This window comes from Oncorhynchus clarkii, chromosome 26, assembly GCF_045791955.1.
Source record: "Oncorhynchus clarkii lewisi isolate Uvic-CL-2024 chromosome 26, UVic_Ocla_1.0, whole genome shotgun sequence".
NCBI classification, from domain to species: domain Eukaryota; kingdom Metazoa; phylum Chordata; class Actinopteri; order Salmoniformes; family Salmonidae; genus Oncorhynchus; species Oncorhynchus clarkii.
In genome coordinates, this window is record NC_092172.1 from 44,129,893 (window position 1) to 44,144,009 (window position 14,117).

Genomic DNA, 14,117 nt, shown 5'->3' on the forward strand with positions numbered 1-14,117 from the left:
GAGCCATTGGGTCCTGGTCATAAGTAGTGCACTATAAAGCAATATGGAGCCATTGGGTCCTGGTCATAAGTAGTGCACTATAAAGGAATATGGAGCCATTGGGTCCTGGTCATTAGTAGTGCACTCTATAGGGAATAGGGAGCCATTGGGATGAATCCCATACTGTATATATCCTCCAACGGTTATCATTCCTAACAAGTTCTCTGCTATGCTGTTCGCATGCACATATATACACACACCCGTGGATTGAAACCTACACTGTACAGTTGGGAATGATAACCATTGGACACACACACACACACACACACACACACACACACACGTAGATTGAAACCTACACTGTACAGCCAGCTGGATGGAAGCGTTGGTCATTCCCACTAGGTTCTCTGCTATGCAGGTGAGCAGGAAGCCGTTGTCGTCTCGACTTACGTTGACTAGCGTCAGGTTAATAGAATGGATGTTGGGCCAGTAGACATTAGACTAGAGAGACATAGAGGAGAGGAGAGGAGAGGAGAGGAGAGGAGAGGAGAGGAGAGGAGAGGAGAGGAGAGGAGAGGAGAGGAGAGGAGAGGAGAGAACAAGGCATTAGACTACCATACACATTAGTCTCTCCCTCTCTGTCTCTCTACCTCTCTACCTCTCTGTCTTTCTACCTCTCTACCTCTCTGTCTCTCTGTCTCTCTACCTCTCTACCTCTCTACCTCTCTACCTCTCTACCTCTCTACCTCTCTACCTCTGAATGCTCGGCTATGAAAACCCAACTGACATTTACTCCTGAGGTGCTGAGCTGTTGCAGCCTCTATAATGACTATTTGACCCTCCTGGTCATCTATAAACATCTTGAAGAACAATCTGGTCTTGATGGCCATGTACTCTTATAATCTCCACCCGGTACAGCCAGAAGAGGACTGGCCACCCCTCAGAGCCTGGTTCCTCTCTACCCGGCACAGCCAGAAGAGGACTGGCCACCCCTCAGAGCCTGGTTCCTCTCTAGGTTTCTTCCTAGGTTCCTACCTTTCTGGGGAGTTTTTCCTACCCACCATGCTTCTACATCTACATCGTGTGCTGATTGGGGGATTAATGCAGGGTTTCTCTATAAGCACGTTGTGGCATATGCTGATGTAAAAATAAATACAAATACAATTGATTGACTGAGGAGAGGAGAGGAAAGGAGATGAGCGGAGAACACAACATTAGACTACAGTACACGTTAGACTGGAGAACTGGAGGAGATGAATAGGGTTGGTGGACATTAGACTACAGTACACGTTAGACTGGAGAACTAGAGGAGATGAATAGGGTTGGTGGACATTAGACTACAGTACACGTTAGACTGGAGAACTAGAGGAGATGAATAGGGTTGGTGGACATTAGACTACAGTACACGTTAGACTGGAGAACTGGAGGAGATGAATAGGGTTGGTGGACATTAGACTACAGTACACGTTAGACTGGAGACCTAGAGAAGATGAATAGGGTTGGTGGACATTAGACTACAGTACATGTTAGTCTGGAGAACTAGAGGAGATGAATAGGGTTGGTGGACATTAGACTACAGTACACGTTAGACTGGAGAACTGGAGGAGATGAATAGGGTTGGTGGACATTAGACTACAGTACACGTTAGACTGGAGACCTAGAGAAGATGAATAGGGTTGGTGGACATTAGACTACAGTACACGCTAGACTGGAGAACTAGAGGAGATGAATAGGGTTGGTGGACATTAGACTGCAGTACACTTTAGACTGGAGAACTAGAGGACAGGAGATTAGATTATTAAGGTGACCTGTGTGTGTGCCTGGTTACATGTGTGCATCCATCCAGGTGTGTGTATGTCTCACCAGGTGTGTGCATGTCTCACCAGGTGTCTGTATGTCTCACCAGGTGTCTGTATGTCTCACCAGGTGTGTGTATGTCTCACCAGGTGTGTGTTGATGGAGTGTAGTCCAGCGACGGTCCAGTCGACTTCGGGGAGGGGAGCTCCTGACCCATTACAGCTGACCGTTACATTATCACCCTCTATCATCATCAGGCTACTGTTGTGGCTTACACTGATCTCTGGTACGTCTGGAGGAGAAGGAGACAGAGAGAGAGAGAGAGGAGAGAAAGACAGAGAGAGAGACAGAGTGAGAGAGAGAGAGAGACAGAGAGAGAGACAGAGTGAAAGAGAAAGACCGAGAGAGAGAGAGAGAGACAGAGAAAAACAAAGAGAAAGAGAGACAGAGAGAAAGAGACAGAGAGAGACAAAGAGAAAGAGAGACAGAGGGAGAGATTGAGAGAGAGAGAGAGAGAGAGAGACAGAGACAGACAGAGAGAGAGAGAGAGAGAGAGAGAAACAGACAGAGAGCGAGAGAGAGAGAGAGAGAGACAGAGACAGAGAAACATTTCCTCATGTGTGCTACCTATATCCCCCCACTAGAATCCCCATACTTTAACAATCACAGATTCTCCATCCTGGAGGGGGAGATCAACCATTTCCAGACCTAAATGCCAGAACTGGACAAGAACCTGACACCCTCAGCACACAGGGGGACAAACACCTGCCTGGAGGGGACAGCATTCCCTCCCCCATATGCCCCCCTAGACACAACTATGACAACATAACCAACAAAAATGGGTCACAATTCCTGCATCTCTGTTCGACGCTGGGTATGTACATAGTCAATGGGAGGCTTCGAGGGAACTCCTATGGTAGGTACACCTATAGCTCATTCCTTTGCAGTAGTACTGTAGACCAGTTTATCACTGACCTCAACCCAGAGTCTTTCAGGGCGTTCAGTCAGCCCACTGACACCCCTATCAGATCACAGCAAAATCACATCTACTTGAAAAGAGCAATACTGAATCATGAGGCGCCAAAGGAACTGAGTAATATTAAGAAACATCATAGATGGAAGGAAAGTAGTGTAGAAACCTGCCAAAAAACTATTAGGCAACAACAAATTCAATCCCTTCTAGATGATTTCCTGGACAAAACGTTCCACTGTCATAGTGAAGGTGTAAACGTGGCAGTAGAAAACCTAAACAGTATATTTGACCTCTCAGCTTCCCTATCAAATCTAAACAGTATATTTGACCTCTCAGCTTCCCTATCAAATCTAAACAGTATATTTTACCTCTCAGCTTCCCTATCAAATCTAAACAGTATATTTTACCTCTCAGCTTCCCCATCAAATCTAAACATTTCAAGCAGACAATCTAAAATTAACAACAATGACAAATGGTTTGATGAAGAATGCAAAAACATAAGGAAATTGAGAAACCTGTCCAACCAAAAACATAGAGACCCAGAAAACCTGAGTCTACTTCTTCGCTATGGTGAATCACTAAAACAATACAGAAATACACTAGTGAACAGCACCTCAGAAATCAGCTCAATGTAATGAAGAAACCAGAGAATCTAACATCAACCTCAATCAATCATCAATCAGCTCAATGTAATGGAAGAAACCAGAGAATCTAACATCAACCTCAATCAATCATCAATCAGCTCTGGCATCTTCCCCCAATATTTAGAACCAAGGACTGATTAACCCAATCCACAAAAGTAAAGAGAAATTTGAACCCAATAACTACCGTGGGATAAGCGTCAACAGCAACCTTGGGGAAATCCTCTGCATTATCATTAAGAGCAGACACATACATCAGTGTAAACAATGTAATGAGCAAATGTAAAATTGCCGTACGACAGACCACGTATTCACCCTGCACACCCTAATTGACAAACAAATGAACCAAAACAAAGGCAAAGTCTTCTCAGGCGAGGCGGCAGGTAGCCTAGTGGTTAGAGCAACCGAAAGGTTGCAAGATCGAATCCCCGAGCTGACAAGGTAAAATTCTGTCGTTCTGCCCCTGAACAAGGCAGTTAACCCACTGTTCCCCTGAACAAGGCATTTAACCCACTGTTCCCCTGAACAAGGCATTAACCCACTGTTCCCCTGAACAAGGCAGTTAACCCACTGTTCCCCTGAACAAGGCAGTTAACCCACTGTTCCCCTGAACCAGGCAGTTAACCCACTGTTCCCCTGAACAAGGCATTTAACCCACTGTTCCCCTGAACAAGGCATTTAACCCACTGTTCCACTGAACAAGGCAGTTAACCCACTGTTCCCCTGAACAAGGCAGTTAACCCACTGTTCCCCTGAACAAGGCAGTTAACCCACTGTTCCCCTGAACAAGGCAGTTAACCCACTGTTCCCCTGAACAAGGCAGTTAACCCACTGTTCCCCTGAACATGGAAGTTAACCCACTGTTCCTAGGCTGTCATTGAAAATAATCATTTGTTCTTAAATGACTTAGTTAAATAAAGGTAAAAGAAAAGGAAAATTTAATTCTGTGTTGATTTCAGTGAATCATGAAAGTCTGCAAACTGATGGAAAGTGGTATATGGGGAAAAACAAACAACATTATAAAATCCATGTACACAAACAGCAAGTGTGCGGTTAGAATTGGTAAAAAACACACATTTCTTCCCACAGGGCCGTGGGGTGAGACGGGGATACAGCTTAAGCCTCACACTCTTCAACATACATATCAACGAACTGGCGAGGGCACTAGAACAGTCTGCAGCACCCGGCCTCACCCTCTTCAACATACATATCAACGAACTGGCGAGGGCACTAGAACAGTCTGCAGCACCCGGCCTCACCCTCTTCAACATACATATCAACGAACTGGCGAGGGCACTAGAACAGTCTGCAGCACCCGGCCTCACCCTCTTCAACATACACATCAACGAACTGGCGAGGGCACTAGAACAGTCTGCAACACCCGGCCTCACCCTGCTAGAATCTGAAGTCAAATGTCTACTGTTTGCTGATGATCTGGTGCTTCTGTCACCAACCAAGGAGAGCCTACAGCAGCACCTAGATCTTATGCACAGATTCTGTCAGACCTGGGCCCTGAGAGTAAATCTCAGTAAGTCAAAAATAATGGTGTTCCAAAAAAGATCCAGTTGCCAGGACCACAAATACAAAGTCCATCTAGACATCGTTGCCCTAGAGCACACGAAAAAACTATACAGACATTGGCCTAAACATCAGCGCCACAGGTAAATTCCACAAAGCTGTGAACGATCTGAGAGACAAGGCAAGAAGGACATTCTACGCCATCAAAAGGAACATAAAATTAGACATCCCAATTAGGATCTGGCTAAAAATACTTGACTCAGTTCTAGAAGCCATTGTCTTTATGGTTGTGAGGTCTGGGGTCCGCCCACCAACCAAGACATCACATAATGGAAGAAACACAAAATAATGCATGCAGAGCAGAATTAGGTCGATACCCACTAATTATCAAAAAACATAAAAGAGCCATTAAATACTCAAATTTAATGGAAGTGATTCCCAAACCTTCCATAACAAAGCCATTACCTACAGAGAAATGAACCTGGAGAAGATTTCCCTAAGGATGCTGGTCCTGGTGCTCTGTTCACAAACACAAACACACCCCACAGAGACCCAGGACAACAACATAAGTAGACCCAACCAAAATCATGAGAAAACAAAAAGATAATTACTTGACACATTGGAAAGAATTAACAAAAAACAGAGCAAACTAGAATGCTATTTGGCCCTAAACAGAGAGCACACAGTGGCAGAGTACCTGACCACTGTGACTGACACAAACTTAAGGAAAGCTTTGACTATGTACAGACTCAGTGAGCATAGCCTTGCTTTTGAGAAATGCCACTGTAGGCAGACAGGCTTTGAGCACACTGCCCACAAAATGAGGTGGAAATAAAGCTGTTAAATGTATGACCATATTGGAGACAATTATTTCCGTCAGATTACAAAGACCCACAAAGAATTTGAAAACAAATTGAGAGAGAGAGAGAACAGCAGATCACTGTGTGGTTTCGGGACGTCTCTGAATCCAGAGCGTTCAGGACCTCAGACTGAGGTGAAGGTTCACCTTTCAACAGGACAATGACCCTAAGCACACAGCCAAGACAATGCAGGAGTAGTTTCGGGATAAGTCTCTGAATGTCCTTTAGTGGCCCAGCCAGAGCCTGGACTTGAACCCGATGGAATATCTCTGGAGAGACCTGAAAACAGCTGTGCAGCGACGCTCCCTATCCAACCTGACAGAGCTTGAGAGGATCTGCAGAGAAGAATGGGAGAAACTCAAATACAGGTATGCCAAGCTTGTAGCGTCATACCCAAGAAGACTCGAGGCTGTAATTGCTGCCAAAGAGGTGCTTCAACAAATACTTTTGTAAATGTGATATTTCATTTTTTTTTGCTTTTTTTTTTGCAAAAAGTCAAGGGGTCTGAATACTTTCCGAATGCACTTTATTTATGTGTGTGTGTCTGCGTGCGTGTGTGAGCAGGCATGTGTGTGTGTGTGCACACGTGTGTGTGTGTGTGTGTTTCCTTACCACATAAGGTAATGTACATGTTTTGCAATCGTATCTTAAAGGCCCCGTTTCTGCAGAACAGCATCTGGGTGTGAAGCCCCGCCTCTCCTCTCTGCTGCCAAAGCTGGATCCAACGCACGTCGCAACCACAGTCAAACACCACACCGTCCAGCCTCCTGTAAACAAAAACACGTCACAACCACAGTCAAACACCACACCGTCCAGCCTCCTGTAAACAAAAACACATCACAACCACAGTCAAACACCACACCGTCCAGCCTCCTGTAAACAAAAACACGTCGCAACCACAGTCAAACACCACACCGCCCAACCTCCTGTAAACAAAAACATATCACAACCCCAGTCAAACGCCACACCGTCCAGCCTCCTGTAAACAAAAACACATCACAACCACAGTCAAACACCACACCGTCCAGCCTCCTGTAAACAAAAACACATCACAACCACAGTCAAACACCACACCGTCCAGCCTCCTGTAAACAAAAACACATCACAACCACAGTCAAACACCACACCGCCCAACCTCCTGTAAACAAAAACACATCACAACCACAGTCAAACACCACACCGTCCAGCCTCCTGTAAACAAAAACACATCACAACCACAGTCAAACACCACACCGTCCAGCCTCCTGTAAACAAAAACACATCACAGCCACAGTCAAACACCACACCGTCCAGCCTCCTGTAAACAAAAACACATCACAACCCCAGTCAAACACCACACCGTCCAGCCTCCTGTAAACAAAAACACATCACAACCACAGTCAAACACCACACAGTCCAGCCTCCTGTAAACAAAAACACATCACAACCACAGTCAAACACCACACCGCCCAACCTCCTGTAAACAAAAACACATCACAACCACAGTCAAACACCACACCGTCCAGCCTCCTGTAAACAAAAACACATCACAACCCCAGTCAAACACCACACCGTCCAGCCTCCTGTAAACAAAAACACATCACAGCCACAGTCAAACACCACACCGTCCAGCCTCCTGTAAACAAAAACACATCACAGCCACAGTCAAACACCACACCGTCCAGCCTCCTGTAAACAAAAACATATCACAACCCCAGTCAAACGCCACACCGTCCAGCCTCCTGTAAACAAAAACACATCACAACCACAGTCAAACACCACACCGTCCAGCCTCCTGTAAACAAAAACACATCACAACCACAGTCAAACACCACACCGTCCAGCCTCCTGTAAACAAAAACACATCACAACCCCAGTCAAACACCACACCGTCCAGCCTCCTGTAAACAAAAACACATCACAACCACAGTCAAACACCACACCGTCCAGCCTCCTGTAAACAAAAACACATCACAGCCACAGTCAAACACCACACCGTCCAGCCTCCTGTAAACGAAAACACATCACAACTACAGTCAAACACCACACCGTCCAGCCTCCTGTAAACAAATTATACTGTAACAGAAAAACAGCTAGTTTAAGATATGAGGGATGATTATACTATAGTGAGGGAAAACAGCTAGTTTAAGATATGAGGGATGATTATACTGTAGTGAAGGAAAACAGTTAGTTTAAGATATGAGGGATGATTATACTGTAGTGAGGGAAAACAGCTAGTTTAAGATATGAGGGATGATTATACTGTAGTGAGGGAAAACAGCTAGTTTAAGATATGAGGGATGATTATACTGTAGTGAGGGAAAACAGCTAGTTTAAGAACAAATTCTTATTTTCAATGATGGCCTAGGAACAGTGGGTTAACAGCCTGTTCAGGGGCAGAACGACAGATTTGTACCTTGTCAGCTCAGGGATTTGAACTTGTAACCTTCCGGTTACTAGTCCAACGCTCTAACCACTAGGCTACCCTGCCGCCCCATCTAAACCAAAGGACTGCAGTCTTTACTGTCTAATTCTCTGTAATCTAAACCAAGGCCTATCAAAAGGACTGCAGTCTGTACTGTCTAATTCTCTGTAATCTAAACCAAGGCCTATCAAAAGGACTGCAGGTTTGATCAGACTATTCCAGTCAGGAGAAAATCCACTCACAGAGAAGCACCAATGTTTGAATATGTGAAGCTCTAAATTTCAATAGAGGAAGCCAGGATTAAAGAGGAAGCTATGAGCTTCAATAGAGGAGGCCAGGATTAAAGAGGAAGCTATGAGCTTCAATAGAGGAGGCCAGGATTAAAGAGGAAGCTATGAGCTTCAATAGAGGAGGCCAGGATTAAAGAGGAAGCTATGAGCTTCAATAGAGGAAGCCAGGATTAAAGAGGAAGCTATGAGCTTCAATAGAGGAAGCCAGGATTAAAGAGGAAGCTATGAGCTTCAATAGAGGAGGCCAGAATTAAAGAGGAAGCTATGAGCTTCAATAGAGGAAGCCAGGATTAAAGAGGAATCTCTGAGCTTCAATAGAGGAGGCCAGAATTAAAGAGTAAGCTATGAGCTTCAATAGAGGAGGCCAGGATTAAAGAGGAAGCTATGAGCTTCAATATAAGAGGCCAGGATTAAAGAGGAAGCTATGAGCTTCAATAGAGGAAGCCAGAATTAAAGAGGAAGCTCTGAGCTTCAATAGAGGAAGCCAGGATTAAAGAGGAAGCTATGAGCTTCAATAGAGGAGGCCAGGATTAAAGAGGAAGCTATGAGCTTCAATAGAGGAAGCCAGGATTAAAGAGGAAGATGCTTTCACAAACACATACACACAGATGCAGACAGACAGACAGACAGACAGAGACAGACAGACAGACAGACAGATTCTAGCAGATGGATTTACAGTAGCTGCTGAAGAATGAACATGTTGGCTGAAGTGACCCAGCCTTCCTCAAATGATCTCCCATCATATCCCCCTCAGAGAAACTACAACAGATTGACCATTTATCATGTATAACCCACCACTGTAATACATTAGGGCTGCTTCCCAAGAGAAGGGTTAGGCTGGCTGTGCAGCAGTTCTGGAAGGCCAAGCTGGCTACTGTAGCTCCACTGCAGGGCCCAGAGAGACAAAAACACCATCTGTTTCCTCTGTTTCCTCTGTTTCCCAAGCAGTGAAGCATAATATGGAGTCAGACTACATTGTTCAGCATCACATCATTGTTCAGCATCACGTATGGCCTCTTTCACTAGAATGACAAAAGATCAGGGTACTGAATTGCTGAGAAAAATTGTAAAACAAAGATAATCTGTAATGTTTTTTTCCAATTTGACTGGGTTTGATAATTATCTGCTGAGTAAACATGTAACTGTATTAAACATGGCAGAATGTGTCCCACATGGAATTCCAAAATACCTGGTCTCAGGGATGGCTAACTCCCTTGGGTCTCCTCAGAGTTAGGTACAGCAGCTTTTAGTTTGTCTGTACCCCATCTATGGAACAATCTAAAGAGTTCCCTCCAACAGGATGTACTGCTGCCTCTCAGGCAGTTCAACATGTTGATTGGGAACCTCTTTGATGAGGAATGGGATGAGGCGGGGCAGGAGAGGAGAGGAAACAGGGAGGCAGACCTTCCCTGAGATGAGGAGGAGAGGAAACAGGGAGGCAGACCTTCTCTGAGAAGAGGAGGGGAGGAGAGGAAACAGGGAGGCAGACCTTCCCTGAGATGAGGAGGAGAGGAAACAGGGAGGCAGACCTTCCCTGAGATGAGGAGGAGAGGAAACAGGGAGGAAGACCTTCCCTGAGATGAGGAGGGGGAGGAGAGGAAACAGGGAGGCAGACCTTCCCTGAGATGAGGAGGAGAGGAGAGGAAACAGGGAGGCAGACCTTCCCTGAGATGAGGAGAAGAGGAAACGGGGAGGAAGACCTTCCCTGAGATGAGGAGGGGGAGGAGAGGAAACAGGGAGGCAGACCTTCCCTGAGATGAGGAGGAGAGGAGATGAAACAGGGAGGCAGACCTTCCCTGAGATGGGGAGAAGAGGAAACAGGGAGGCAGACCTTCCCTGAGATGAGGAGAAGAGGAAACAGGGAGGCAGACCTTCCCTGAGATGAGGAAAAGAGGAAACAGGGAGGCAGACCTTCCCTGAGATGAGGAGGAGAGGAGAGGAGACAGGGAGGCAGACCTTCCCTGAGATGAGGAGGAGAGGAGAGGAAACAGGGAGGCAGACCTTCCCTGAGATGAGGAGGAGGAGGAGAGGAAACAGGGAGGCAGACCTTCCCTGAGATGAGGAGGAGAGGAAACAGGGAGGCAGACCTTCCCTGAGATGAGGAGGAGAGGAAACAGGGGGAAGACCTTCCCTGAAATGAGGAGGAGAGGAGAGGAAACAGGGAGGCAGACCTTCCCTGAGATGAGGAGAAGAGGAAACAGGGAGGCAGACCTTCCCTGAGATGAGGAGGGGGAGGAGAGGAAACAGGGAGGCAGACCTTCCCTGAGATGAGGAGGAGAGGAGAGGAAACAGGGAGGCAGACCTTCCCTGAGATGAGGAGGAGGAGGAGAGGAAACAGGGAGGCAGACCTTCCCTGAGATGAGGAGGAGAGGAAACAGGGAGGCAGACCTTCCCTGAGATGAGGAGGAGAGGAAACAGGGGGAAGACCTTCCCTGAAATGAGGAGGAGAGGAGAGGAAACAGGGAGGCAGACCTTCCCTGAGATGAGGAGAAGAGGAAACAGGGAGGCAGACCTTCCCTGAGATGAGGAGGGGGAGGAGAGGAAACAGGGAGGCAGACCTTCCCTGAGATGAGGAGAAGAGGAAACAGGGATGCAGACCTTCCCTGAGATGAGGAGGGAGAGGAGAGGAAACAGGGAGGCAGACCTTCCCTGAGTTGAGGAGGAGAGGAGAGGAAACAGGGATGCAGACCTTCCCTGAGATGAGGAGGAGAGCAGAGGAAACAGGGAGGCAGACCTTCCATGAGATGAGGAGGAGAGGAGAGGAAACAGGGAGGCAGACCTTCCCTGAGATGAGGAGGGGGAGGACTGTAATATTCTACTGGTGGTGCTGAAAGAGCATCAGACCGGACCAGACTGGACCAGACTGTAATATTCTTCTAGTGGTGCTGAAGGAGTATCATACTGGACCAGACTGGACCGGACTGTAATTTTCTACTAGTGGTGCTGAAAGAGCATCAGACTGGACCAGACTGGACCAGACTGTAATATTCTACTGGTGGTGCTGAAAGAGCATCAGACTGGACCAGACTGTAATATTCAACTGGTGGTGCTGAAAGAGCATCAGACTGGACCAGACAGGACCGGACAAATATTCTACTGGCGGTGCTGAAGGAGCATCAGACTGAACCAGACTGGACCAGACTGTAATATTCTACTGGTGGTGCTGAAGGAGCATCAGACTGGACCAGACTGTAATATTCTACTGGTGGTGCTGAAGGAGCATCAGACTGGACCAGAATTTACCAGACTGTAATATTCTACTGGCGGTGCTGAAAGTGCATCAGACTGGACCAGACTGAACCAGACTGTAATATTCTACTGGTGGTGCAGAAGGAGCATCAGACTGGACCAGACTGTAATATTCTACTGGTGGTGCTGAAGGAGCATCAGACTGGACCAGACTGTAATATTCTCCTGGTGGTGCTGAAGGAGCATCAGACTGGACCAGACTGGACCGGACTGTAATATTCTACTGGTGGTGCTGAAGGAGCATCAGACTGGACCAGGCTGTAATATTCTACTGGCGGTGCTGAAGGAGCATCAGACTGGACCAGACTGGACCAGACTGGACCGGACTGTAATATTCTACTAGTGGTGCTGAAGGAGCATCAGACTGGACCAGACTGGACCAGACTGTAATATTCTACTAGTGGTGCTGAAGGAGCATCAGACTGGACCAGACTGGACCGGACTGTAATATTCTACTGGTGGTGCTGAAAGAGCATCAGACTGGACCAGACTGTAATATTCTACTGGTGGTGCTGAAGGAGCATCAGACTGGACCAGACTGGACCGGACTGTAATATTCTACTGGTGGTGCTGAAAGAGCATCAGACTGGACCAGACTGTAATATTCTACTAGTGGTGCTGAAGGAGCATCAGACTGGACCAGACTGGACCGGACTGTAATATTCTACTGGTGGTGCTGAAAGAGCATCAGACTGGACCAGACTGTAATATTCTACTGGTGGTGCTGAAGGAGCATCAGACTGGACCAGACTGGACCAGACTGTAATATTCTACTGGTGGTGCTGAAGGAGCATCAGACTGGACCAGACTGGACCGGACTGTAATATTCTACTAGTGGTGCTGAAAGAGCATCAGACTGGACCAGACTGGACCAGACTGTAATATTCTACTGGTGGTGCTGAAGGAGCATCAGACTGGACCAGACTGTAATATTCTACTGGCGGTGCTGAAAGAGCATCAGACTGGACCAGACTGGACCGGACTGTAATATTCTACTAGTGGTGCAGAAAGAGCATCAGACTGGACCAGACTGGACCAGACTGTAATATTCTACTGGTGGTGCTGAAGGAGTATCAGACTGGACCAGACTGGACCAGACTGTAATATTCTACTGGTGGTGCTGAAGGAGTATCAGACTGGACCAGACTGGACCAGACTGTAATATTCTACTGGTGGTGCTGAAGGAGTATCAGACTGGACCAGACTGGACCAGACTGTAATATTCTACTAGTGGTGCTGAAGGAGCATCAGACTGGACCAGACTGGACCAGACTGTAATATTCTACTAGTGGTGCTGAAGGAGCATCAGACTGGACCAGACTGGACCAGACTGTAATATTCTACTAGTGGTGCTGAAGGAGCATCAGACTGGACCAGACTGTAATATTCTACTGGCGGTGCTGAGGGAGCATCAGACTGGACCAGACTGGACCAGACTGTAATATTCTACTGGTGGTGCTGAAAGAGCATCAGACTGGACCAGACTGGACCGGACTGTAATATTCTACTAGTGGTGCTGAAGGAGCATCAGACTGGACCAGACTGGACCAGACTGTAATATTATACTAGTGGTGCTGAAAGAGCATCAGACTGGACCAGACTGGACCGGACTGTAATATTCTACTAGTGGTGCTGAAGGAGCATCAGACTGGACCAGACTGGACCAGACTGTAATATTCTACTGGTGGTGCTGAAAGAGCATCAGACTGGACCAGACTGGACCGGACTGTAATATTCTACTAGTGGTGCAGAAAGAGCATCAGACTGGACCAGACTGGACCAGACTGTAATATTCTACTAGTGGTGCTGAAGGAGCATCAGACTGGACCAGACTGGACCAGACTGTAATATTCTACTGGTGGTGCTGAAGGAGCATCAGACTGGACCAGACTGGACCAGTCTGGAATATTCTACTAGTGGTGCTGAAGGAGCATCAGACTGGGCCTGACTTTTACTGCAATATTCATAACTAACAGGAGAATGAGGTCAGACTGCCTCTAACTCTCTCTCTCTCTGCAGTGTCTTAATTATGCTGGGTAACTGACTTCCAGATCACAGTGCCATGACACCGCCGGTATGTGCCAAATGACACCCTATTCCCTATGTAGTGCACTACTTTAGACCAGAGCCCTATGGGACTATATATAGAACAAGATACTGTTTGAGACTCACACAGATAGTGCGTTGTGTTTTACGCGGTTGTTTTGCTGTGTGCAGGTTCTGAAACACACACACACACTTTAGCTTGAATGAGAATGTAACTTACAGCTCGGAAAGTTGCAGGTTCTGGAACAGTTGCCAGGACAAGGTGGTTAGAGGGTTCTTGGATAGGTTTCTAGAGAGAGAGAGTGAGAGAGAGAGAGAGAGAGAGAGAGAGACAGAGGAGAGAGTGAGAGTGTGAGAGAG

General features: G+C 46.8%; 1 protein-coding gene across 1 annotated transcript in view; it reads right to left on the reverse strand.

Annotated features, from left to right (window-relative positions):
* The window catches only part of LOC139384445 (NT-3 growth factor receptor-like), a 130,012-nt gene that overhangs the window by 59,234 nt on the left and 56,661 nt on the right, over positions 1-14,117 (reverse strand). The window contains exons 4-7 of the mRNA XM_071129211.1: positions 13,978-14,046; positions 6,381-6,535; positions 1,923-2,068; positions 339-480 (exon numbers count right to left, since the gene is read on the reverse strand). Coding sequence (XP_070985312.1) covers positions 339-480; positions 1,923-2,068; positions 6,381-6,535; positions 13,978-14,046 — 512 coding nt within the window. The remainder of the gene's footprint in view (positions 1-338; positions 481-1,922; positions 2,069-6,380; positions 6,536-13,977; positions 14,047-14,117) is intronic.